The 24,751-nt window shown below is 43.8% G+C and overlaps 1 protein-coding gene across 1 annotated transcript in view; it reads left to right on the forward strand.

Moving 5' to 3' along the window:
• The window catches only part of LOC136697311 (receptor-type tyrosine-protein phosphatase gamma-like), a 291,083-nt gene that overhangs the window by 73,986 nt on the left and 192,346 nt on the right, over positions 1–24,751 (forward strand). The window contains exon 2 of the mRNA XM_066672345.1: positions 12,204–12,296. Within this exon, the coding sequence (XP_066528442.1) occupies positions 12,204–12,296 (93 nt within the window). The remainder of the gene's footprint in view (positions 1–12,203; positions 12,297–24,751) is intronic.

A 24,751-nucleotide genomic window follows, 5' to 3' on the forward strand; every position in this document is an offset into this window, starting at 1 on the left:
TTCTCACTGTTTTACACCTCAATTCTGGAGGCTTTGTAGTCTTCTAGTCAGCGCTTAGCACTGAGCTTTGTGACTTTAAGACTCATGTGCAGCTGCTCCGAAATGTTTAGTTTTGTTCCCTGTGAGGAGTGTGGTGTGTTTTCCTTGTGTCTGTGTGGGTGTCCTCCAGGTGCTCCGGCTTCCTCCCACAGTAGAAAAAAATACATGTTGGTAGGTCGAGATCCCATGTGGGTACGACCCTGAACAGTACAAAGAGGTCAGAGATAATGAATGAATGAATGAACGAATGATTACACCTCTTTCTTAAACCCTTCCGTTGAAATTAGCATGTATAATTTGATTTCCTAAGGCTTAATGGTTATGTTCATAATTTGAAGGGAAGGCTGTAAGTGATGCATCGCACATCACTGCTCTGTTCATTTCATTTTCATTTTTTGAATATTTATTTTATGGAAAGCAAGACCAATTCCCCCACACTCCACCAACTGGAACGTTACTAATGACAAACGGTCAACGTGGCACTGAAAATAAATGTTTTCTTATTCTCTGCACTCATTCAGCTCACCATTACCATAATTCATTTGTATACGTCCAGGCGTTTCGTGCGACCAAATTAATTAAGGTCAAGGCAAAGTTGTGATTTTCCCATAAAGCTATTCAGCTAATCTGAGCATATGGCACTGAAGGTGTTTATTCAGTGCATTTTCAGTGCTCCCACAAAAGAAGCCCCAGTTCTGCTGTCATAGCTCATAAGTCACCAGTGTACAGTTAACTGCTTGTGTGTAGGCTGGAGTCGTGCCTGATTTTGCCTGCAAGGGCTGGAAAAACGAATGCCAACTGATGCCGTTCACTCTTCCTTTTGTGCACTACTTCTTTCTTTATTTATTTATTCACTTTCCAAACATGTCATTCAGTCTGAGCATCACAGATTGTCTCTTGAATCAGATGTACTGTTTCTGGGTGAGGTTGCTGAAACTTGACAACTTTTTATATAATTATCAACTACGATAGGCCTCAAATAGACATTGTGGGTGGTAAATTAGGCACATACACTTAGTTTTTCCTAGTGTCTCTATGGTATTTCTCATACTATGTTAGTAAGCTAAGATTGTGCCAGTGTATATGTATCAGTTTTTATTCATTCATTCATTATCTGTAACCCTTATCCAATTCAGGGTCACGGTGGGTCCAGAGCCTACCTGGAATCATTGGGCGCAAGGCAGGAATACACCCTGGAGGGGGCGCCAGTCCTTCACAGGGCAACACAGACACACACACATTCACTCACACATTCACTCACACATTCACACCTACGGACACTTTTGAGTCGCCAATCCACCTACCAACGTGTGTTTTTGGACTGTGGGAGGAAACCGGAGCACCCGGAGGAAACCCACGCAGACACAGGGAGAACACACCACACTCCTCACTTACAGTCACCCGGAGCGGGAATCGAACCTACAACCTCCAGGCCCCTGGAGCTGTGTGACTGCGACACCTACCTGCTGCACCACCGTGCTGCCCTCAGTTTTTATTTGATTTTTAAAATGTTGATATATCTTTGCCTTTGTTAGTTTTATGTTTGTGAGGTGTGAGGCAATGGCACACTACCACCTCAGTTTCAAAGTTTAATGCTGTTATGAATTACGGTTCCGACCGTAAATAAACTGTAGGATTCAGTATTCGCCGTTCATTTTGTATATGAAAAACTCAATATTGTCAGCCGGCACTGATTGTCCCACAAAACAAGTGTTAATCTCCCACTGGGGAAGGTCTGTACGATCATCACACGGAGCTCTAGCACAGGTTTTCATTTGTGCCCATGAAGCTGTCCCAGTATTGCCATATTAGTAACATAAACCCTATTTATGGTCAGAAAGTTGAAGGAGCGGTCAGCAGAAAGCAGTTTGTTTTGTGGCGGCGCACGTCCGCCTGCCCTTGTGACCTTGTACCAGGCCGAACAGAGAGCTATTAATTTCCATCAGGACACATTGAATGGCTCCCTTTGTGCAGCTGGGAGCTGTCTATAGCAGATCGATGCTGGACAGAGCCGGGGAGAAGTCGGGGGACATTGGGGGGGATATGGTAGCTCTGTGCATTCTCGGGCCTTTATAGTGCACAGGCCAGACGCTAAAGGGCCATTTGAATAATGTCTGGCCGACCATTTGTACCCTTTCGTATTATGTCTCTGTGTGCTTCACGTGATGCATTCCGTTCCACATAGACCTTGATGTTCCTCTCTTTGTTTCTTACTACCTTCTTTCTTTTCTCTGTTTCCGGTTTTGTTTTTATATCCCCTCCATAAACTCAGTTATTCCTAACACTCTTATCTGCATAACTCACATAGTAATGCATTTAATGCTATAGCTATAGTTACTACAGGTGGCAGCGATCCAGTAGCCCTCTCCATATCAGGTTAGTGCCAGCAGAAAACACTGGATTAGATATCAGAGGGAAACAAGAACAGTAAACACGATCTAACATTATTTGTCTATTATATAACTATTTTAATGGGTGGCACGGTGGTGCAGCAGGTAGTGTCGCAGTCACACAGCTCCAGGGGCCTGGAGGTTGTGGGTTCAATTCCCACTCCGGGTGACTTGTCTGTGAGGAGTGTGGTGTGTTCTCCCTGTGTCTGCGTGGGTTTCCTCCGGGTGACTGTCTGTGAGGAGTGTGGTGTGTTCTCCCTGTGTCTGCGTGGGTTTCCTCCGGGTGACTGTCTGTGAGGAGTGTGGTGGTGTTCGCCCTGTGTCTGCGTGGGTTTCCTCCGGGTGACTGTCTGTGAGGAGTGTGGTGTGTTCTCCCTGTGTCTGCGTGGGTTTCCTCCGGGTGACTGTCTGTGAGGAGTGTGGTGTGTTCTCCCTGTGTCTGCGTGGGTTTCCTCCGGGTGAATTGGCGACTCAAAAGTGACCGTAGGTGTGAGTGAATGTGTGTGGTCTGTGTTGCCCTGTGAAGGACTGGTGCCCCCTCCAGGGTGTATTCCTGCCTTGTGCCCAATGATTCCAGGTAGGCACTGGACCCACCGCGACCCTGAATTGGATAAGCTCTTACAGATAATGAATGAATGAACTATTTAAATTTTTCGCTGATCATCTTTGATAGCACATAACAAGCCTATGTTCATGTTGATACTAATACCACTGGTCCCTATGAGCAACCCCTGTAAACACTCTAAAGGAATTTGTTTACATCTTACATTTGTATTTGAGCATCTGAAGTGAAGCACTTAATTTGACAACGATAGATTTCAGTATCATAATCAGAAAAGGACATAATAGTCTCCATAGTAGTTATGAAATAGAGTACTTAAATAATAATAATTATAAAAAATGTATTTTGACATATACGTACACAGGAGGTCCTCGGGTTACGTCAGTCCAGAGTTACGATGTTTCGTGGTTACGACACATCTCCCATTTACTGTGTAAAACCTTTTTTCGACTTAAGTGGTAAACGTCGTAAGTAAACGTCGTAACGTGAACTTCGTGTGTGGTGTGCGCAGCGGAAGAATACACGGTTACGCGGCTCGGGACCGAGGAGGATAGGTGTTAGGATAGGATAAGTGCTTACAGTATGTTATTTACGTACAGTATGTACGTATGTTCCGACTTACACCAAAAATCGGTTTACGATGCGAAGTAGAAACGGATCAACGTCGTAAGTCGAGGACCCCCTGTATGTAGTATTTAATGTATACAGTAAATATATGTAAATAGGGCCTGCTTAATTTGTCCCTTGTTCCCTCATGTCTTCACTGGTAAAAATCATGCAGAGCAGTGTGTAATGCTGATGATATGTTTAGGAACATATCACCTCACCCTGTACTGTAAATGTCTGCTGGGTTGGTTTCAAACAGCACATGTTGGGCCTGCTGGGATGTGTGTGTGTGTGTGTGTGTGTGTGTGTGTGTGTGTGGTTGGTAGAATTGATACGTTCAGGACAAGCCCTCTGGGTGGACGCCCTTCAGGGAAAGCGAGTCGTTGAGAATGTTAATGATGGTATCAGCAGAGTGGGCACTACCTGCATCATAGACACACTCAACATTCACTCACTCCTTTGTCTCTCTCTCTCTCTCTCTCTCTCTCTCTCTCTCTCTCTCTCTCTCTCACTCTCCTCAGAACAGAAAGACAAAAGCAAAAAAATCAAGGTTAAGTGCGCGGATTGAGCGACACTGCCGTGCATTTCAATGAAGCCAGAGCCAACATGTGTCCCTTTCTTTTAGCCTAATGGATGGAACGGGAGATAAGTTGCTTGCATTTGTGTTGGACTGGGCACAGAATTTCACTCTCTCTCTCTTCTCTCTCTCTCTTTCTCTCTCCTCTATCTCTCTCCCCTCTCTCTCTCTCTCTCTCTCTCTCTCTCCCTCTCTCTCTCTCTCTCTCCTCCTCTCTCTCCCTCTCTCTCTCTCTCTCTCTCTCTCTCTCTCTCCCCTCTCTCTCTCTCTCTCTCTCTCTCTCTCTCCCTCTCTCTCTCTCTCTCTCTCTCTCTCTCTCTCTCTCTCTCTCTCTCTCTCTCTCCCCTCTCTCTCTCTCTCTCTCTCTCTCTCTCTCTCTCTCCCTCTCTCTCTCTCTCTCTCTCTCTCTCTCTCTCTCTCTCTCTCTCTCTCTCTCTCTCTCTCTCTCTCTCTCTCTCTCTCTGAAGTCACGGTCGAGGTCAGCCAGAGTGTTTGGCATTTCCGACTTTATTAGGTTTGTGCCGGGACGAGGGAGGGAGCAGGAGGCTGTCTGCACTGGACTCTCTATTAACATGCGTGCCTGCCGGACCAAATTAATCCAGATCAGCCAAACACAAGCCAATCAAATCCACCAGAGGTTTAGGAGCATGCTAATTTGTCTGAATGCTACCCTGAAGGTTACAGTGGAGTGTAAATGATTACTGAAGTATTCAGTAAATAATCTTCATGCACGCTCGGCTTAGTGAACTATATGGCGGCTGTTGTCCGGTCCATATTAGTTTTGTGAATATGGCTCGCCTGTCGATTAGATGGTCTCCAGCTTAAACCTCGCTTCAGGTCAAATCAAGTCTGACTGCTAGAACTAAGCAGATCGTATTTCTCTTTATCTGATTCAAGGCTGGCATCTATTTTTCATGCCTGCGAGTCATCATGGCCTTCTTTGTGTATTTATGGAATATCTCACATAGTCACCTCTGAAGGAGCCCACAGCCCCTTTATTTTTTTTAAAGCTGATTTCAGGGCGATTTAGATTCCTTTTCCATCACCGCCCCACCATCCCTCCACAAATGGAGAGCTTCTCCTCTCTGTATGGCTCCTTCTTCTTCTTCTTCTTCGTCTTCTTCTTCTTTTTCTACTTCTTTTACTTCTTCTTGTTTTTCTTCTTCTACTTCTTTTTCTTTTTCTTCTACTTCTTCTTTTTCTTTCTTCTTCTTTCTCTTCTTTCTTCTTCTTTTTATTTTTATTTTTCTTTTTCTTTTTCTTCTTCTTCTACTTTTTCTTTTTCCTTCTTTTTCTACTTCTTTTCCTTTTCTTCTTCTTTTTCTTCTTCTTCTACTATTTCTTTTTCCTTCTTTTTCTACTTCTTTTTCTTTTTCTTCTTCTTCTTTTTCTTCTACTTTTTTTTTTTTCTTCTTCTTCTTCTTCTTCTTCTTTTTCTTTTTCTTCTACTTCTTTTCTTTTTCTTCTTCTTCTTCTACTTCTTTTTCTACTTCTTCTTTTCCTTTTTCTTCTTTTTCTTCTTCTACTTCTTTTTTTTCTTCTTTTTCTTTTTCTTCTTCTTCTACTTCTTTTTCTACTTCTTCTACTTCTTCTTTTTCTTTTTCTTCTTCTTTTTCTTCTACTTCTTCTTCTTCTTCTTCTTCTTCTTTTTCTTTTTCTTCTGGACAAGCTGACAAATCCGTCAAGGCCCTCCCTCCTCTGTGGAGGACTAGGGTGCTAATAAGAGCTTAAATCAGTTACGTCAGAAAGAGCTCGGGCCAGTGCCGGTGGTCTGATCACAGGAGACACGGCTAACATTGTACGTTCTGTTACATCAACGCTTTCAGGGAATAAAAGACTCCGTTGCAGTGGGTTACAGCGAAATGACATTCCATGACGTGCTCACAGCCCGGCAGCCTCGTGTGGGTGGGTGTGCGTTCCAGTGGCCTTTGTGCATATTGGTCTGTATTGATGCTGATTGATTTTGACGGGGTCTGGAGGACAAAGACAGAGAAGTGTGTGTTTTTGTGTGTGTGCGTGGGTTTGTGTACATGTCTCTGTGTGAAAATGTCTGTAGGGATGCCGGCAGAAAGCTCTTGTTCCGATCGTGTTCGGTCGTTCAGGGTAAAATCTCCCTCCCCATCGCTCCCTCTCTCTTTCTCTCACACTTTCCGTGCCATAAAGCAGGGCAGGAGTTGGAGGTAGCGCTGTCCTCTCAGTCGCCCGCCTAACTCAGGGCCAGCAAGTGTCAAACTCATTTTTGTTTTTAGCCTGCCCCACATACCACCGAAATAAAGCAATCAAAATGTGTAGAGGTGGGTGAATATGCAGCCTTTCTCGTTCTTGCCAGTGAGTATGATGAAAGATGAGGATTCATTTAGTGGAAAAGGCCTCTAGGCATATATACCCTCACCGGACGCTTTATTGGGTGCACCTACCTCACGTCTACGCTGTCACATTATCATATCCACTCATAACAATGTAGGCGCACATAGCAGCACTACAATTAAGAATGGTAATCCATCTGTTGCTCTGCATAATTTCTTAGCTTTATGGCATCCATTAATATTCAAGACCACCGCTGAGTGGTGGTGGATAGCAGTGATACTAAACACAGTGTCTACTCACTCTCCAGGCTAGCAGATGAACATATTTGGTTGGTCCTCCTTGCAGATGACCACTGTGATGAAAGGGATGATGGCTCTCTTGCCGCTTAGTCCTTCATGGGTGAACGATTTTTGGCCACTGGATGCTTTTGGCTGGGTAGTTTTGTTTGTTAGACTAACACTGCTGTGTTTAGAGTGGCCCTGTGGGGTCCTGACCCCTGATGAACAGATTAAAAGGGGATTAACATGCAGAGAAACACACCACACTCAGTAATTAGAAAACCACACAATGCATCTGCTAAAATGGACCTGTTTGTTGAAACAAAAGCTTTCTTTACTGAATAATAAATTGTCCACTCTGCATATATATATATATATATATATATATATATATATATATATATATATAACAGTTGTGTGTTTCTGGGTGTGAACCAGTGTGTGTGTGTGTGAGCAGGTGTGTGAGTTCTCAAACCTCATCACAAGAGGCAGCGCACAAAGCCAACTGTCAGTGACATCCAGTGCCAGGCATGTCCTCCTGCTTGAAGTGCATTTGAAACGTTGTCCCCCGAGCCCTCCGACTGAGTGCGCCACTCCGAGTGACCCAGGAGAGGGGCTCCAGAGCTGGCCTTGGCTGCACCAGCCTGGCTGGCCCTCACCCCGCTCCCACAGCCCATCCTCTGTTCCTCCTTCCTCTTAGGCTCATCCAAGCTGAGCCATTGCCAGGCAGCCCGCTGTCCATCACAGGGCCATAACAACTGTCGGTGAAGCAGACACGCTGAGTTGGAACACGAGCCCACCCCATGGCTCATTGCTGAGCTGCTATTGGACAGGGACCAGGCCCGGTGTCCGTTGGTACGGGTGTTTAAGAGATTAATGCGCCGCTGTTGGAGACTTTTGGAGGAGAGGGCAAAGGCCCGGGCTGTGGTTCAGATCCAAGGAGAAGTGTGAGGAGAACTGTGTGTACGCAGGATCATGGAGAAGTGTGAGGACGACTTAACTGCTGACAATAAGGCTGTGTGTTAAACAAGTGGTCCTGGAGGGCGAGAGAGAGAGAAAGAGAAGCGCCTGGAGTGGGATGTGTTTTTGCAGGTCACTCCAGCCCCTGCTATGCTGAATCACATAGGAAGTGTTGGAGAGAAAGAGGGAGATTGTCATATAAAAGTGAGACTGGAGGGAAGTGGGATCAGCTGTCTGAGATGAAACCCTCCAGAATGAACACACACACACACACACACTCGCACGCAGCAGGCCAAATCCTAGCCACACTTAGAATATGATTCCATGAGTATATGAAATATGAAGGAGAGAGAAAAAGAGATTTAGTGATGGATGGATGGTGAGATTTGGAATAAGACGGGGGATGATTGAGAGAAAGGGCTCATGAGCATGAGTGACATATCGGGAGGACAGTAGCTTAGCTTGGCGCGCTTCATTGCATAATTGCATTTCGCGTTCAAAGAGCATCGGCAATCGATAATGTAATTCATAGAAAAGCCATAGTGAGCCGAGGCATCCGCATTCGCGGGCGTGCTCCGGGTTCCATCCTTAAGAATTAGAGGGAGCGGACGGGAAAGATGTTTGTCATTGAAACAAAGAAGAAGACGAGTCACCCATTGTTCATGGCAGAATTTACTTACCCGCCATGCTTTGAGGGAAGTGCTGGAAATTGCATTAGAGCTGGACTGACGTCTTTGCGGTCGTTCGTCCTTGTTGTTGCAGGCCAAGCAGCGAGGAAAACGGCCATCTCCTCCTAGAACATCTCGGTTGACCGTAGCATTTTTCTTCTCTCTCTCTCTCTGCCTCTCTCCCGCCCTCTCCCATGCTGCCCCTGTGTGATTGTGGAGGCTCCATTCAGGTCAGCCCCAATCTAAAATGGCACTCTCCCCCAACTCCTGCCACAGTGGATTTGTGGGTAGGTAAAGTGAGAAGAAAGCTGGGAGGCTGATCTTAGACTTGTACCTTCACCTACCTGGGTGTCCTCGGCTCCCTGCAGAGCCGAGCCAGGGGACGTCTGACAAATCGCGCTTGGGTTGGGGATTTGAGGAGGGAGTGTATGCTATGCTTCCTTTCTCTCCGTTAAGCTTTTGTTCCACAGCAAGAGCAAATCTGGCTCAGACTCTGGGGGAGTTTTGTGAACTCTCGGCTGATTTAATCAGAGGGGCTCTAGAATTTCGCGGAGGCCTGCTGTTCAAGGTTGAGTCTAATTCTGAGTGGGCCTGCAGTCTCTTTCATGAAGTCTCGTTTAACTAGGTAATTATAAGCTTATTTAAGCCAACTTTTGTATCTTCTGTTCTCAGCTCTTCCCACCGTGTTACTACCTTTGTTGCCCTGGTGTTACGCCCCAACGTTCGATCCCCCGGTGCCTGCTTTCAAGTGGTGGTCACCAGCGCTAGGATTCAAGCCTCTTAACTTCTGGACTTTGAGTCCCAGTGGCTCCAACTCGAAAACTAGGTCTCTGTACCCCGCGGCTTCAGTCCTGGTTTCCGTCGTGACTCCCCAACCCTTAGCCCCCGCCTCTGTGCTCCATCACCTGGTCCTCAGGCTCCCGCTTCACTTCAAGCACTTAGCGCTTCAGTGCTTTAGCCCTCAGCTCACTCACTCTCGCCAATCAGCTCTCCTTTATTTATTTAGCTCTTCATACATCTTTAATGAGGGAGAGGCCAACTGATCCCATAACAGCCAGGTCATAAATACCAGTGTGTGTGTGTGTGTGTGTGTGTTCAGGAAAGTGGGGTGATTTTCTCCCTCTAATGGAGCAATTTCGGTAACCAGATTACTGTTTAAATGTGGTTTAATGAATGGGTTAGCCCAAGATCAAAGGGTAATATGTGAGTGCACCTGTGTTTGTGTGGATGAATGTGCTTATTCTTCACTCATGCTTCCCTCTGTCTTTACTATATGTTTAATGTTATGGAAGTTGAAGCTGAATGCAAGGTGCGACTCGCGTTTGGGGGGAAGGTAGGACTAAATATAGTGTCATCATCATTACTAGACGATGTGTCAGCTTTAATATCGTCGGCTTTGTAGAAGGTGCATATGCGAGCATGTTAGGGGTCCAGGTGCCTTGTGTATTGTCGGTTTATTTGAGACACTCTGGCCCAAGTTAAAACATATAACCATCACTACATCTGTTGTAAACATGCTTAGTTGCATTCTAAAGTAGTATTCTCTAGAGTTGATTCTGGATGAAGACAAGGAAAACCTGTTTTTAGTGATGAATAGAACCCGTTTATGTAACTCATATATGCTGCTGCCGGGGCCGGGGGGGGTCCATTCTGGTGGTGGTCCCAATCCTGAGAGAAATTAGTTGAATCCGGAAGGTTGTGGGGTCATCTTCTGCTGTTAACCCTCTGTGGGAGCTGCTGAAACTAGGAACTGGCTTTTTATCATTAATTCATTCATTATCTGTAACCCTTATCCAGTTGAGGGTCGCGGTGGGTCCAGAGACTACCTGGAATCATTTGACGCAAGGTGGGAATACACCATGGAGGGGGCGCCAGTCCTCACACATGCACACTCACACACTCACACCTACGGACACTTTTGAGTTGCCAATCCACCTACCAACGTGTGTTTTTCGACCGTGGGAGGAAACCGGAGCACCCGGAGGAAACCCACGCAGACACAGGGAGAACACACCACACTCCTCATAGACAGTCACCCGGAGGAAACCCACGCAGACACAGGGAGAACACACCACACTCCTCACAGACAGTCACCCGGAGGAAACCCACGCAGACACAGAGAGAACACACCACACTCCTCACAGACAGTCACCCGGAGCGGGGAATCAAACCCAAAACCTCAAGGTCCCTGGAAATGTGTGACTGCGACACCTACCTGCTGCACCACCGTGCCATCCCATCATTAATTGAATCTTTTTATAATATATATTATTCATTTATGAATGAGAAAAGCTTGTTTTTTTTGCAGGGATTACAGTGTTTTTAACATCAGTGGTTATATGGATTTGAGTAATGCATGCTTGGATTGTGAAAGAAAACAGATCTACACCAAACTGTCAGAGGCTGAGGAGTGTAATGTAGTAATATTTGGTTCAATAAAAAGAGAAAAAAAAAAAAATATATATATATATATATATATATATATATATATTTCTGAGAGTACGCTTTTCATTGGTGTACTAGAGAGGTGTGAGAGTAGCATTCTCCTCATGTCCGGTTTTTTGCCGTAGGGTTGGCATGTGGGTAAACAGGTGCAGAGAGGACGAGGAAAGCATAGACGGAGAGATTCGACCTGCATTATGCAGGATAGTCAGCAGCCAGATAGATTAAAAACCGCAAATGGCATCCCACTGCTTTCCTCGCCCTATCCACGGGCATTGTTTGCATTCAAATGAAATAATTAATGCATTCAGAGACTCGCGGTCGGTCTGTGTCTGTGTTTGAATTAATATTTTAGTTCCATTGTGCCCTAAACTGGATACAAAAAAGAGTGTGTGTGTGTGTGTGTGTATGTGTGTGTGTGTGTGTGTGTGTGTGTATGTGTGTGTGTGTCTGTGTATGTGAGCGTGTATGGGAGTTATCTTCGCTCTATTATGAAAAGGGCACGGAAAAGGCTTCAGGGTTTAAAACATGACCTCTGACCCCTCTGACCCATCATACCTCATATCTCAGATGGTCCTTCTGCTCAAAACACACATTTGATACAAACCAAAGACTGCTGCATTTTCCGTTCAGGCTTTGGAAGACATTGTTATTGGACTCTTGTGTTGTTTTCTGTTTGTATTGCTGTGATATTTGAACACACGACAGTAATGTTTAGTGAATGTTTCATGGTCAGTGAATCAATAGAAATAATCCAAGACTATTTGGAACAAATCACCTTTAAACTGAAGAGGTATTTCAGAAAGCTGTTGTCAGAATATCGCTAATGGAGGTCAGTTTGAAATATGTCTGTGTTTTCTTTGAATAATGTTGCCTTGCTGTGTTCTATTTCTTTCTTTCTTTTTTTTTTTGTTAAATGGATTTTGGAAGTTGTTTTTAAGCCAAACTCTGATCTTAAGATCTTAAGTCAGTCAGCATATTCATTGCCATGTGTTATATATGACTCGGGTGAAGTGACTTTAGAGGAGTTGGTGTGTTCTCCCTGTGTCTGCGTGGGTTTCCTGTGGTTTCCACTGTGAGTGTGTGTTGCCCTGTGAAGGACTGGCGCCCGCTCCAGGGTGTATTCCCCCATTGTGCCCAATGATTCCAGGTAGGCTCTGGACCCCCCGCGACCCTGAAGTGGATAAGCGCTTACAGATAATGAATGGATGAATGAATGAAGTGGCTTTAAAGGCTCTACAAATAGCTGGTTACCATCGCCACAACACTCATGTCTTTGTTACACTTTAATTCAGATTCTCTGAGCATTGTTTTGTGGCAGTAAAGAACCGTCCACCTTTGGATCTTCTAACCTTCTGCTCTTCTGTCTCTCAGCTTTGTCCGGAGGTGATCAGGGTGGTCAGCATGTTTGGACTCCTGGTGACCGGCACCGTAGAGCGGCAGAGGAGTCCTACTGGGCATACTCAGGTCAGTGCACCACACACACACACACACACATACACACACACACACACACACACACAATCACAGGGCTGTGGTGTCAAGCCACTGTGAACCTCACCTCTCACACATGACTGGACCTACTCTGCTGGTTCTGTACACCCACACACATATATTCACACATACACCCACTCACATACATTCACACACACAGCTGAGGGTGCTGTTGTGTTTTCCACTGTACACAGAACGATGCTTAACCAAAGACTGGGTGTTTATTTTGACATATAAACTTTTATTAACCAATGAACATTTACTTCCTTTTACTCATTTGGGACATAGTTGGTATCACTCAGATTATCTCGTGTATAGAATCATATGTTACATTATCACCCTTTAATTTCCAGTCAGAGTTACTGTCGGGTAGAGCTCATTCATCGTCCTGATGTTTCTGATGAAGTTAGATATTAAATAATCCACATGGAAAGAGAAAAGGTAAAGAAAAATCAGTTAAAAATAGAAAATACACAACAGCAAGTTTGGCCTAGCTTTTAAATCTTTTTCATTAGTTTTTTATTTTTAACACACCTTCCAAATCCTCGTCACCAGATGACAGCAGTTCTTTGCATCATGACAAGACTACTGCTTTTTCCTGTGTTCATTTTCCTGCCACATACCGTTAGTTAAGATTGTAGCAGTGCCGTGTGTGAAAAGCTACCAACGCTCTGAACTGAGCTGTGAAGTTTGCCTCTCTGAGTGGACCTGGGGGAGAGTTGTAGCTTGACTGCAGGCAGCAGAAATACCCAATTTATTTCCGATGATTCTATTTAACAGACACTTCAGTAAATGTAGATGTTGCCTAATGAATATTAATCAAGCGACTTTTTAATTTTAAAGGAGCAATCAATCGTATTAGCCCTGAAGAGTAGCAGCACCCTTTATGTAAAGTGCAGCTCACTAAGGATGAAGAAAGAAGTGACTATGCAGTACCAGAAATAGTCATTTATTTCACAATAAATAGATGGCTATATTTAGGACAGATTTAGTACAACACAGTGAGAACACACCAAACTCCTCACAGACAGTCACCCGGAGGAAACCCACGCAGACACAGTGAGAACACACCAAACTCCTCACAGACAGTCACCCGGAGGAAACCCACGCAGACACAGGGAGAACACACCACACTCCTCACAGACAGTCACCCGGAGGAAACCCACGCAGACACAGGGAGAACACACCACACTCCTCACAGACAGTCACCCGGAGGAAACCCACGCAGACACAGGGAGAACACACCACACTCCTCACAATCAGTCACCCGGAGGAAACCCACACAGACACAGAGAGAACACACCAAACTCCTCACAGACAGTCACCCGGAGGAAACCCACACAGACACAGTGAGAACACACCAAACTCCTCACAGACAGTCACCCGGAGGAAACCCACGCAGACACAGGGAGAACACACCACACTCCTGTGAAAAGCTACCAACGCTCTGAACTGAGCTGTGAAGTTTGCCTCTCTGAGTGGACCTGGAGGAGAGTTGTAGCTTGACTGCAGGCAGCAGAAATACCCAATTTATTTCCGATGATTCTATTTAACAGACACTTCAGTAAATGTAGATGTTGCCTAATGAATATTAATCAAGCGACTTTTTAATTTTAAAGGAGCAATCAATCGTATTAGCCCTGAAGAGTAGCAGCACCCTTTATGTAAAGTGCAGCTCACTAAGGATGAAGAAAGAAGTGACTATGCAGTACCAGAAATAGTCATTTATTTCACAATAAATAGATGGCTATATTTAGGACAGATTTAGTACAACACAGTGAGAACACACCAAACTCCTCACAGACAGTCACCCGGAGGAAACCCACGCAGACACAGTGAGAACACACCAAACTCCTCACAGACAGTCACCCGGAGGAAACCCACGCAGACACAGGGAGAACACACCACACTCCTCACAGACAGTCACCCTTAAAGCCATCCACTACAGTCCAGACTGAAGCCCAGGTGCTTATGCACCATATGTTGCAATGATAGACCCTGATGGAAAATAATCATAGCCCTCTGGTTCCAGTATGGGTTTTTAATTGATATTTTAACATGGGGGACATATGGTCAAATTGGAAATATTCACTTTTTTTCAAGGGCTTTCAACAGTAAATAAAAACCAATGCAACCTTAGAAGAGACCTGAGAACCAGAGGGAACCATCAATTGTTTGGGACACGCAACCACTGTTGCTTTCCCTTTACCTTAGTGGTGAAAAACTATATTTTTTTATATCAGGTATGAAATGGATGTTATTGAACTACTGATATTAATAACTACTTTTCAATATAGCCTTGGTTTTTGATTTTGATTTTTATTTACTTATCTATTTATTTATTTTTTATATTTCGGTGTAGGGCCAAATTAGGGTAAATAACAATGATGTCATCATCATCAATCCCAGCGGAGCCTTGGAAGCCTGGATTGCATACGCACACTCTGAGTGGCAGATTAGTATTTCTCATTGGGCATCTCTCATCTATTCCTTCCCTTCTTTTATTACACTCTTTCTCTTCCTACCTCTCCACTCCTCACAGTGTGGAAGTCTCCTGGCTTTTTCTCTTTATGAATGTCCCTGCCCAGGAAAAGTGACTCTCCCCCGTCCCTCCGAGCTGTATTTGCAGAAGAGGAGCATTAATCTTTTACTGTGCAACCAGGCCCACGGCAATAAGCGATCTTTATTTCATTTATTTAAATATTTCAACCCCCCCTCCCGCTTCTCTTCCTCTCACTCCTGTTCCCGGTACAGCTAATAAACACTGCTGGGATCCACTGATGCCCTTTCTGTCAAGGCGACCGTCCTCAAATCCGCGCTGCAGGTGGGGCCTGGCCTTTCCCGCTGAAGTCCGGGCCTTAATCTCAGCCATTAGAAACACACAAGCCACGGAGGTCCCGCATCAGCAGGATGGAGCAAACCGCGGCTGTTCCCCAAATCCACACAGTTACATAAGCCTCTGATGTAACAGAGCCAATTCCACTCTGGGGGGAGGAAGAGGAGGAGAATGTGGGGGGAGAAACAATGCATGCAGAGTAAATATCAAAGCATCCCAAGACCTTTTATTTCTCTGTCGATGAGGAAGAGAGCGAGAGCATTTCATGTCTCCATACGAAATGCGTATGAATTATGTAATTCTCTCCATGCAAAGGGGATTTATCGAAATCATTTCCTAATGTGTTTTGATGTATAATGCTGCTCCAGTATATATTCAGCAAGCCTGAAAGACATCTTAATATTTTATTTTCCTTTTTAAAATAGCACCCACATATACACATACATACATAAACCCTACACACTGGACCTTAGGTCCATTATCTTCAGCTGTTTGTGCCTCTTTAGCATTCGCTGATGAAATTAGAATAATCACATATTACATTATAAAATATTAACTCAAGTTTGTTACAGAGCAAAACAGCTGGCTTTTAGCCTGTTTGCCTCTGGGGAAAGGAAAAGATTGTACATTTTGCGGCTGCCCCCAGAACAATACGCTTTTTGCGGTATCTTGTTAGCTGGTGGGTTTTTTTTATATGAACGTGATCATAATAAGGAAACGGGTTTGGCTCTTGCTGATGCAAATGCAGAATTTAAGGCTGATTTATACTTCACTGCATCACTCTGCAATTGCAACGCCACACCACTAGAGCCGAATCACAATCATCTTCCTCTACACTACGTAGTACACAAAGTAGTGGTGTAGTAGTAGGTTGTTCTTTGGGACAGAACGTAGTTTACATGAGGTACTAATAAAGAAACAAATACAAAGCCAGCAAGGTTTTTCCACATGGTCCCATTTTTTTTTTCTTTTCGAGACGTTAAACCTTTTTTTGTTCAACATTTTTATTCATCCCTGGCATCCACACCATGTCTGAGGATATTTCTCGGCTTGAATTTGCTGCTGTCTGCGGACTCTGTGTGTGGAGAAGAGGTTCAACTTAAACAATGTCCATCTGACTACTGACCAATTCATAGTCGTTGTGGTCTGTGTCGACATGACACGTAGTTACATTTCTGGAGAGGTGTATGTCAGGCAGGATACAGCATAAGTTTCACGTCTATCCATTGCCTACGCCGTAGGTTTGACGCAAACTGGGTTTTAGTTATATTATTGTGCAATGACAGTAAAAACACTCTAAGTAGTTAAAAAAAGAGATGATTGGGTATTGGGCTAATATCAGTCGGAAATGCTGTATTGATTATGATCAGTGCAGGTCCTGAAGGCCTATCCAATCGAAAAACATGCTTTATCTGTAGCTACCTTCTGTAGATAACACAGAACAAATACTTACCTGATCATTTTCAGCTGTTTTTAACACTACATTCCTTCATAATGCTATTCACTAAAGCTGAACTAAAAATGCATTAAAATAAATGTAAATAGGAAGACCCTAATGACCCACTATTGTTATTATTCTGTATAGGTTTCTCAGCCTATTGTCAATGTTCCTGGGGTCATTGTGCTAACCTTCATAACCACCACTCTGTACGTGTTTCCGAGAAGAGCCTCGACTCAGAAAGACCTTGTTATTTCTATGGTTTTTCTCTGATCATTTGACAACACTAGTGTGTGAAAGGTTTCTGTAGATTTGTTTATGTGTACACACATCCCCGTGGTGACATCTCCATCCCTGTATGTGTGGGTGTGTGTTAGTTAGTGCAGAAGTTTCAGGGCTTTGTGGGTGGAGGGTCTGCTAGCCACTAATCAGGGGATAACCTCTAGGGGCTGATTCTCAGTGCAGTGCTAGAGCTGCGGAAAGAGCCTTGGGACCGGCCAGCGGTAGGTCCCGCATGAAGTGATGACAACAGCGTTTCTCTTCACGGGGACTTGCCACGAGGCCATGGCCTAAGACTGGGGTGGACACTAGTGCTAGCGTGGCTGGTCCCTTGTTGCCTGGTATGCAAAGTCCGTCGCCTGTTGGCTGGTACTTAGTTAGCATGCAGTGGGTGTTGGTAGAGCAGAGAGAGAGAGAGACTCTGTTTTTTCTGAGAGAGATAGCAATGCCTCAAGTCTGTCATTGAGACACAGGAAGATGTGATTAGATGCTAATTAGGAAGCAGGTTGGAATAGTAACCAACGAGGAGAAGGAGAATGCCAGATGCATTTACTGTAATAGAATGGGGGCTGGATGGCAGAATAGGTGAGCGCTAAGTTAGACAGCTGAAAAGACTTTGTATTAATGGATTTGAAAGACATTTGTTCATTATTATGCTAAACCAGGTGAACCTTTCCTACTGCTGTGCAATAGCATGCTTTTCTCTGATGCTGTTTTTGAAAAGACACCCAGGAACAGGAATGGAACAGAGGCACGGAAATATCTCAACAAACCAAAGCTGATACAATGACGTCCAGCTGTTTTAGCTCACTACTAAACTGAGACTAATCCATACCCCGTGTATATACAGCCAGGAGTGGTTCTGTGGTCAGTTACGTTAAACAGAGGCCTTAAATATAGACTACTGCCTTTACCCAGTGTTCCTCACTATGCTGTACTAAACCTTTCTTTTAAGGGCAGCAGTGGGTAATATTTGTTTATTTGAGTTGCGGCTAGCATCCAAGTATCATAATAGATTTAAACTAAATTAAACTAGTGCATTAATCACTTTATTTACTGTAGGCTCTTATTCTGTTAGCTGCATGCATTAAAGGCAACATAGATGATTCTGAAAAGCTACTGTTTTCAAAGTAAAACAACTCCCCATTCAGAGCTTTAGCATCTTTAAGTACGTTTGAGTAAGAATCAGACTATACCTTGTTCGTGGGTGAAGTTTAACTTGTCTGTAATGTTCTATTCACTGTTTGAATTACCACCGAAACTCATTTGTAACTTGAGTCGTTTTGTTTACGTCTGTGTTTACTTTCATGCCATTAGCGGTCCTTAAGTAATGCAACTGAAACATACCCAACTATGAAGCAGGAATCGAGCAACATCCGTGTCTCGTTTCATGCTGTTCAATATTCCAAGGTCTCTTCACTGTCTAAAAGCACGTCCAGATGCTGTTTTTTAGTCATGGCTCCTGAGCCAGTTCAGACCGAGACACTTTGTTTCTTATTTACAGAGCCAAGGCTATGTATAAACGCCGGACCTTTTTTCCCGGTGTGTAAACAGACCCAAGAGCTAGCAAATGGTGAGGTAACACTCTCAGAATTATATATAATGTGTATTGGAATTAAAATCCAATACACATTGTTGTTGTTTGTTGAATCCACAACAAACAACAACAATTCTACTCATATTCATTTAGATTTCAGTTAATCACCAGTGCAGATTTCAGGCCTGTAGGGGATGAAGGTATTCCAAAAGGCTGCTAATAAAGTGTCTGAGTCTGTGGCCACTAATCCAATGCTATTCCTCCCGCCTAGTTTTCAGTGCTGGGAAGCATATATAAAATTATTAACCATGAGATGGATTGCTTCTTATAGCAAGGCTTAGCCTCTGGGTGCCTTACTCACGTAAGAAGTGTCAGTTATGGAAACATTATCCTAGGGCTGGAAATTATCATATTCTAGGAGTGTGTGTATGTGTGTGTGTGTGTTTGTGTGTGTGTGTGTGTGTTAGCATCCTTTCATGTGCACTGTACAACTAATTCCTCACTCCTCTCTCCGAATGCTGCCTCCTTGTCATTCCCAGGCTGCCGTAGTTGAGCACAGATGATGGCAGCCCTGTCCTCCAGGCATTTTTAATGAACTCGGCAGATGATCCACTCTCTCGGAGAGCCACTCACCCGCCTGCCGAGTGGCTTTGCTGTGTTTGCACTCAGTGAAGCAGCACCTGCGTGCTCTCTCTCTCTCTCTCTCTCTCTCTGTCTCTCTCTACTTTCTGTGTCACTGCTTCCTCTATTATTCCCCCACAGCCCACCTAGCCACCGATCCCTCACACCTGCTCTATTGACTTCCATTATGAAGCACCTGATTATCCCCCAAACGCCCATGGACGCGTGACCCAAACAAAGCCCCACACCTCAGAGTCTTTTGATAGTACCGATGCGAGACCCTCTGAGCAATTCTGACTGTGCTAATAATAAACGATAACTTCACATTGTGTCAGTATGATTGCTGCAGTTGGGTTTTCATGTTTGTTCATGTTAACCGTGCATGTTAATGAGGGCATAAGGCCACTGTCTGCTTTATTATTCAGAGCTTACCTAGTATCCACTGTGTCAGAGGTCTTCCAATCCGAATAGTGTCTAGTCCTTAATTTTTGTAATCTGTGATCTGGTTGTTGGGCGGCGCGGTGGTGCAGCAAGTAGGTGTCGCAGCCACACAGCTCCAGGGACCTGGAGGTTGTGGGTTCGATTCCTGCTCCGGGTGACTGTCTGTGAGGAGTGTGGTGTGTTCTCCCTGTGTCTGTGTGGGTTTCCTCCGGGTGCTCCAGTTTCCTCCCACAGTCCAAAAACACACATTGGTAGGTGGATTGGCGACTCAAAAGTGTCCGTAGGTGGGAATGTGTGAGTGTTGCCCTGTGAAGGACTGGTGCCCCCTCCAGGGTGTATTCCCGCCTTGCGCCCAATGATTCCAGGTAGGCTCTGGACCTACCGCGACCCTGAACTGGATAAGGGTTACAGATAATGAATGAATGAATGAAAGGACCTGGTTGTTGGTCTAAAATTTGGGTTTGAAAGTTGGGTTCCTTATACAGTATTTCTTTTCCATTTAAAAATAATGGCATCCTAAAGATGAAAGCTTACACTCTTTGGTTGTCTACCTTTCATTACATGGTTTTTGTCAGGGGATGGGTGGTGGTTGTTGTGTTGTGCTGAGCCTCATATCTGGAGCGCACTGCAGTGCAGCCCGACAGTGCAAAACGCTGCGTGTGGACAATAAATACTGATGTCTGATAGAACAAATGTCTGATACAACAGAAAAATGTGAAAATAAGCAAAATTAGACAGGTTCTGCATCGTTTCGAAGTGTACTTGGCCAGCTAGTCTTAGATAAGTAAGTCAACAGGCTGAACATCACAGCACAGACCATGTTCCAGCGAACTGAGGCTCAAATCACACAAGTTACAGCCCCATATCTTGTCTTCACAAGTCGAGTGAAGGGTCTTATGAGTGTTTTGTTTTGGTTTCAGTTTCCTTCCCCTACTTTTAAATCTGAAATCCACTCCAAACACACAACTACAGTAGGCTATTCCTTCTTGTGCAAGTGGATTATCTTATAGCTCCTCAGAAAGTCCACCTTAAAAATTAATATCTTGTGTGTAATGGCCATTTTGACTGGAAATGAAATGAAATGGTTTGCTACAGTAGGTGTAGGTGTACACTCACCCACACAAGCCCATCTGCTGTGATAGTAACCAAATATTATGTGGATGCTGGACAGCAATAACATAGACATGAGTCTGGGTAATGGCTTCTGGCCAGTGAATATATAACGGCAATTCTCCAGAGCGAAAATGACCACTAATAAAAGAATACAGAATAGCTTACACAAACTGCCCCAACAAATGGACCATAGTCTCTAACTGTACAAGAAGAAAGTCAGTGTTTCTGATCAAATGAGCAGTAAGCGAAGTGCATCTGCAATAAAATCAACTTTCTCTTTAAAAAGCACAGCAAATGAACATATTTTCAGAGAGTTGATGTCATTTATTTTCCCTATTGATTAGCTATTTGCAAAACATTCATGCTGTGCAAAATTATCTTGGACAATTTGTTCATCAATATCAGTCAGATTTCCATCTAATTCAACACAGTCAGGGGAGGCAGTTAGCAATTAAACGGCATGGAGCGCTGTTACATTGTGAAATGTAGCTTGAAAAACAGTACACCCTGCCAGTCTACGGCATGGGCATTTTGGATTTGGATACTCTAATGGCTATTTTAGAGGCTCATTCCAGTCCTAGTCCAGGTTTGGGCTTTGAGAAAGACGTCTGATTGGTGGAGAACCTCTACATTTCCCTCTCAGTAAACATCTGAAAGGTTGTTCTGTGAGATATTGTTCTCTCGATATCCATTTTTTGCCTCAAATGAAAGAAATGCTGATTCATATCAGTGTAATTAAATTTTGGAAGTGATGTCCTTCTCCCACATGATGGGATCCGGTAATCACAAATCATCACAGCCAACCTGCTGACCTGTGGTCAGTTTATGTGGCTAATGTTGCCATAAAATAAAGACTCTGATCCTGGATCAGCATTCGTACTGGGAAATTCCAGCCCTGGACGTAAAACATGACGAGCGTCTGGGAATGATTAATGCACAGAGCTTTTAAGTGCTTCCTGTCTGTAGGCTGCATCAGAGCTGTTAAAACGCAGATCAATACAGTCTCTTCCCAGAACATGACAAGCTTTATGTCTCGGGCCGAACCCCAAAGTTTCAGCTCTTTACTCCTTCAGCTTTAAGGAAACTTTTACATTAGACACAAAAAAGAAAGAAAAAGTTAACCGTTAAATCCCATTTACTTCAATTACTTAAGATTAGCTTCTGACCCTGAACTGGATAAGGGTTACAGATAATGAATGAATGAATGAATGAATGAAAGGTCCTGGTTGTTTGTCTAAGATTTGGGTTTGAAAGTTGGGTTCCTTATACAGTATTTATTTTCTATTTAAAACTAATGGCGTCCTAAAGATGAAAGCTTAAACAGTTTGGTTGTCTACCTTTCATTGCATGTTTTTGGTCAGGGGATGGGTGGTGGTTGTGCACTGTTGTGCTGAGCCTCATATCTGGAGCGCACTGCAGTGCAGCCCGACAGTGCAAAACGCTGCGTGTGGACAATAAATACTTGTGTCTGATAGAACAGAAAAATATGAAAATAAGCAAAATTAGACAGGTTCTGAGTTGTTTCGAAGTGTACTTGGCCAGCTAGTCTTAGATAAGTAAGTCAACAGGCTGAACATCACAGCACAGACCATGTTCCAGCGAACCGAGGCTCAAATCACACAAGTTACAGCCCCATATCTGTCTTCAGAAGTCGAGTGAAGGGTCTTCTGAGTGTTTTGTTTTGGTTTCAGTTTCCTTCCCCTACTTTTACATCTGAAATCCACTCCAAACAAACAACTAGGGTAGGCTTAGGATTAGCTTCTGCTCCACATCCTTTCAGACCTTTTAGAATGATCTTTACCTAACCCTGGTGTACCTGATGAATGCACAGGTACTGAAGCAAGTGTGGAGGGTCTCACAGCGTCATTAGAGGTCTGATATTCCTGATATCTTTGAATTGATTTATTGGAATCACTTACTTTCATTTGACTTCTCCCTTCCGTTTACAATTGGAGTGTCTTGCGTCAAAAGATCTGATATTTCCGCCAGGTTCACTTTCCCCTGAAGCGTAACAGAAAGTTTTTAGATTTAGCTTTTAACGAAAATAGAGAATTTGAACCCCTCAATAACATCATTACTACTAGCTAACCCTCTGCTCTGTTCACTCGTTATTAATTTTTAAGTCCATTGTGGTGTCTGCACTACCGGCCTTAATGGAAGATGAGTTTTAATTTAAAAGATAGCCGACATGGCGCCCGGTCCCTTTCACTTTGGCCACATAGGCAATTTCACCAAAGATGCCATGTTTGAATGGAGCGCTCTCATCTTTTCAGTGCCACTTTATGAAAGGAGGAGATGAAGATGAAATTGATGATATGTTGTCTTCACAGTACCACTTTTGGACGTATGAAGAGAGCTTTGGCTCGATTGGTTCCCTCCCCCCTCCCCCTTACCTCTCCAGAGTCACTGACAACGTGAAACATGCTTTTATCGTCATTGAGCTGCAGTGCGATGAAATTTGGAGTCCTCATTTAACCCACCCGGGGCAGTGAAGACACACACCTGGAGCATCAGGTGCCATCTTTGGCATTTCACCCCTCCTCTCAGCAGATAACTGCACAGATATAGACAAAGGCACATTAGTAGAAGCCATTTTGAGGCCCTTAATTATATCTGTACTTCTGTGTTTATTTAAATCATCACTGTAATACAAAACACATAAACCAATTGTCTAATATTACATGAGATTTCATTACTTTACTGTTATTGTGTTTGTGAGTCTGTTGCTCAGTTTAATGACTTGTTTTTCTTTAGCTTGAATTAATACCGGTGTAATTGGGAGATAATGACCTCCTCCAAGCATGTTTGGCTTGGCAGTTTAAAAACAAATCATCTGTACATAATGTACGTAAGAGCGCACATGTTCGGTCTCATAGAGAGCTATAAATAATGGGCTGAACGTGTCTGTTTTATGGTTTTTTTCGCAGTAATCCAGAAAGCCTAGCGGCTAACACAACTAAGAATGTGCCCACCTTTATGTTAGTACAAGCACCCCTTTATTTTTTTGGCTCAGGGATCTTGTAGGCCTCATGAATCTGGTGATACAGCTCCTGGCTTTTCTGGCTCAAGTGGGTTCTGGCACTTTTATGTTGATATTTTTTAGCCATGTATCAGTTTGATGGCATGAAGCTGTTAGCATGAGTGTCCCCTGGTCTCCTTGAATTAGCAGAAGCCAGCAGCTCCAGCTTGTGATTTTGCTGCGGTGGTGGCAGTGACGCATATCCTGACCTCGTCCAGATGTTGGGTTTATGGGAGCAAGTTAGCCCTCTTGTTAGCTGGTTATGTCGAATCAATCAAACCGAATACACTTTGTGCATGCGTTGCTTCTGGTCTGTCTTACATGCTCGTATTATAAGACGCTTAAGCCGTCACAGATAAGGTAATGTCACCAATAATTAGCCAATTCAGCTGCAGATGATATGGAGATGGATAGCCAGTTGTATAATCTCCATGAAAAGTGCAAAACAAAAGAGGCAGCATGCTCATTTCCAAGTGTTGGTGGGTATAAGGCTTAGCAGCATTGGGTTTGAAACAGTGGAACTGCATTCTGTGGAGTGATGGAGCTAAATTCAGTACTACTGGGTTAAGTTGGAATGGTGTTTGAGATCCACAACATCAGAACGTCTGAATGCCATCAAAATCACCTTCCCAGTAAAGCAGAATTTAAAAGCCTTTAATTTCAGAAGAAATGTTGGATAAAAGTTGTATTAAACCGCATTAATGCAAGAGTCAGACCCATCTCTAATTTGATGCCTTGACTCTGCTTTAAGTCGGGTCTTATTTAAGCTTTTAACTCACAGAGACCTCTGATTAAATGACGGAAAGTAATTCACCAAAGGTCTGAGGTAGTTTCTGCTTTAAATGGCCAGCTATTGTCAGCAAGAACACGATGTATAGATGGAGAGAGGCTTCAAAATGTCCTTTCCATCTGAATGCTGTTTTTTCCTCGCTCAGATCTTCTCGGGATCGTGGAGATTATTATTTTTGATTTTTTATTTTTTTTGACAGGAACATTTTTCTTCGATTAAGCCGCTAATTACACAGCAGCAGAGCATTTATGAGACGGAGAAGAGCAGAGAGTGGAATTCATAATAACACCCCCTCCCCCCACCCCCCTCCTCTCAGTCCTCCTTTAACTACTAGTGATGGTTGAGTGTGGAGAG

Source organism: Hoplias malabaricus, chromosome 5, assembly GCF_029633855.1.
Source record: "Hoplias malabaricus isolate fHopMal1 chromosome 5, fHopMal1.hap1, whole genome shotgun sequence".
Taxonomy (NCBI): domain Eukaryota; kingdom Metazoa; phylum Chordata; class Actinopteri; order Characiformes; family Erythrinidae; genus Hoplias; species Hoplias malabaricus.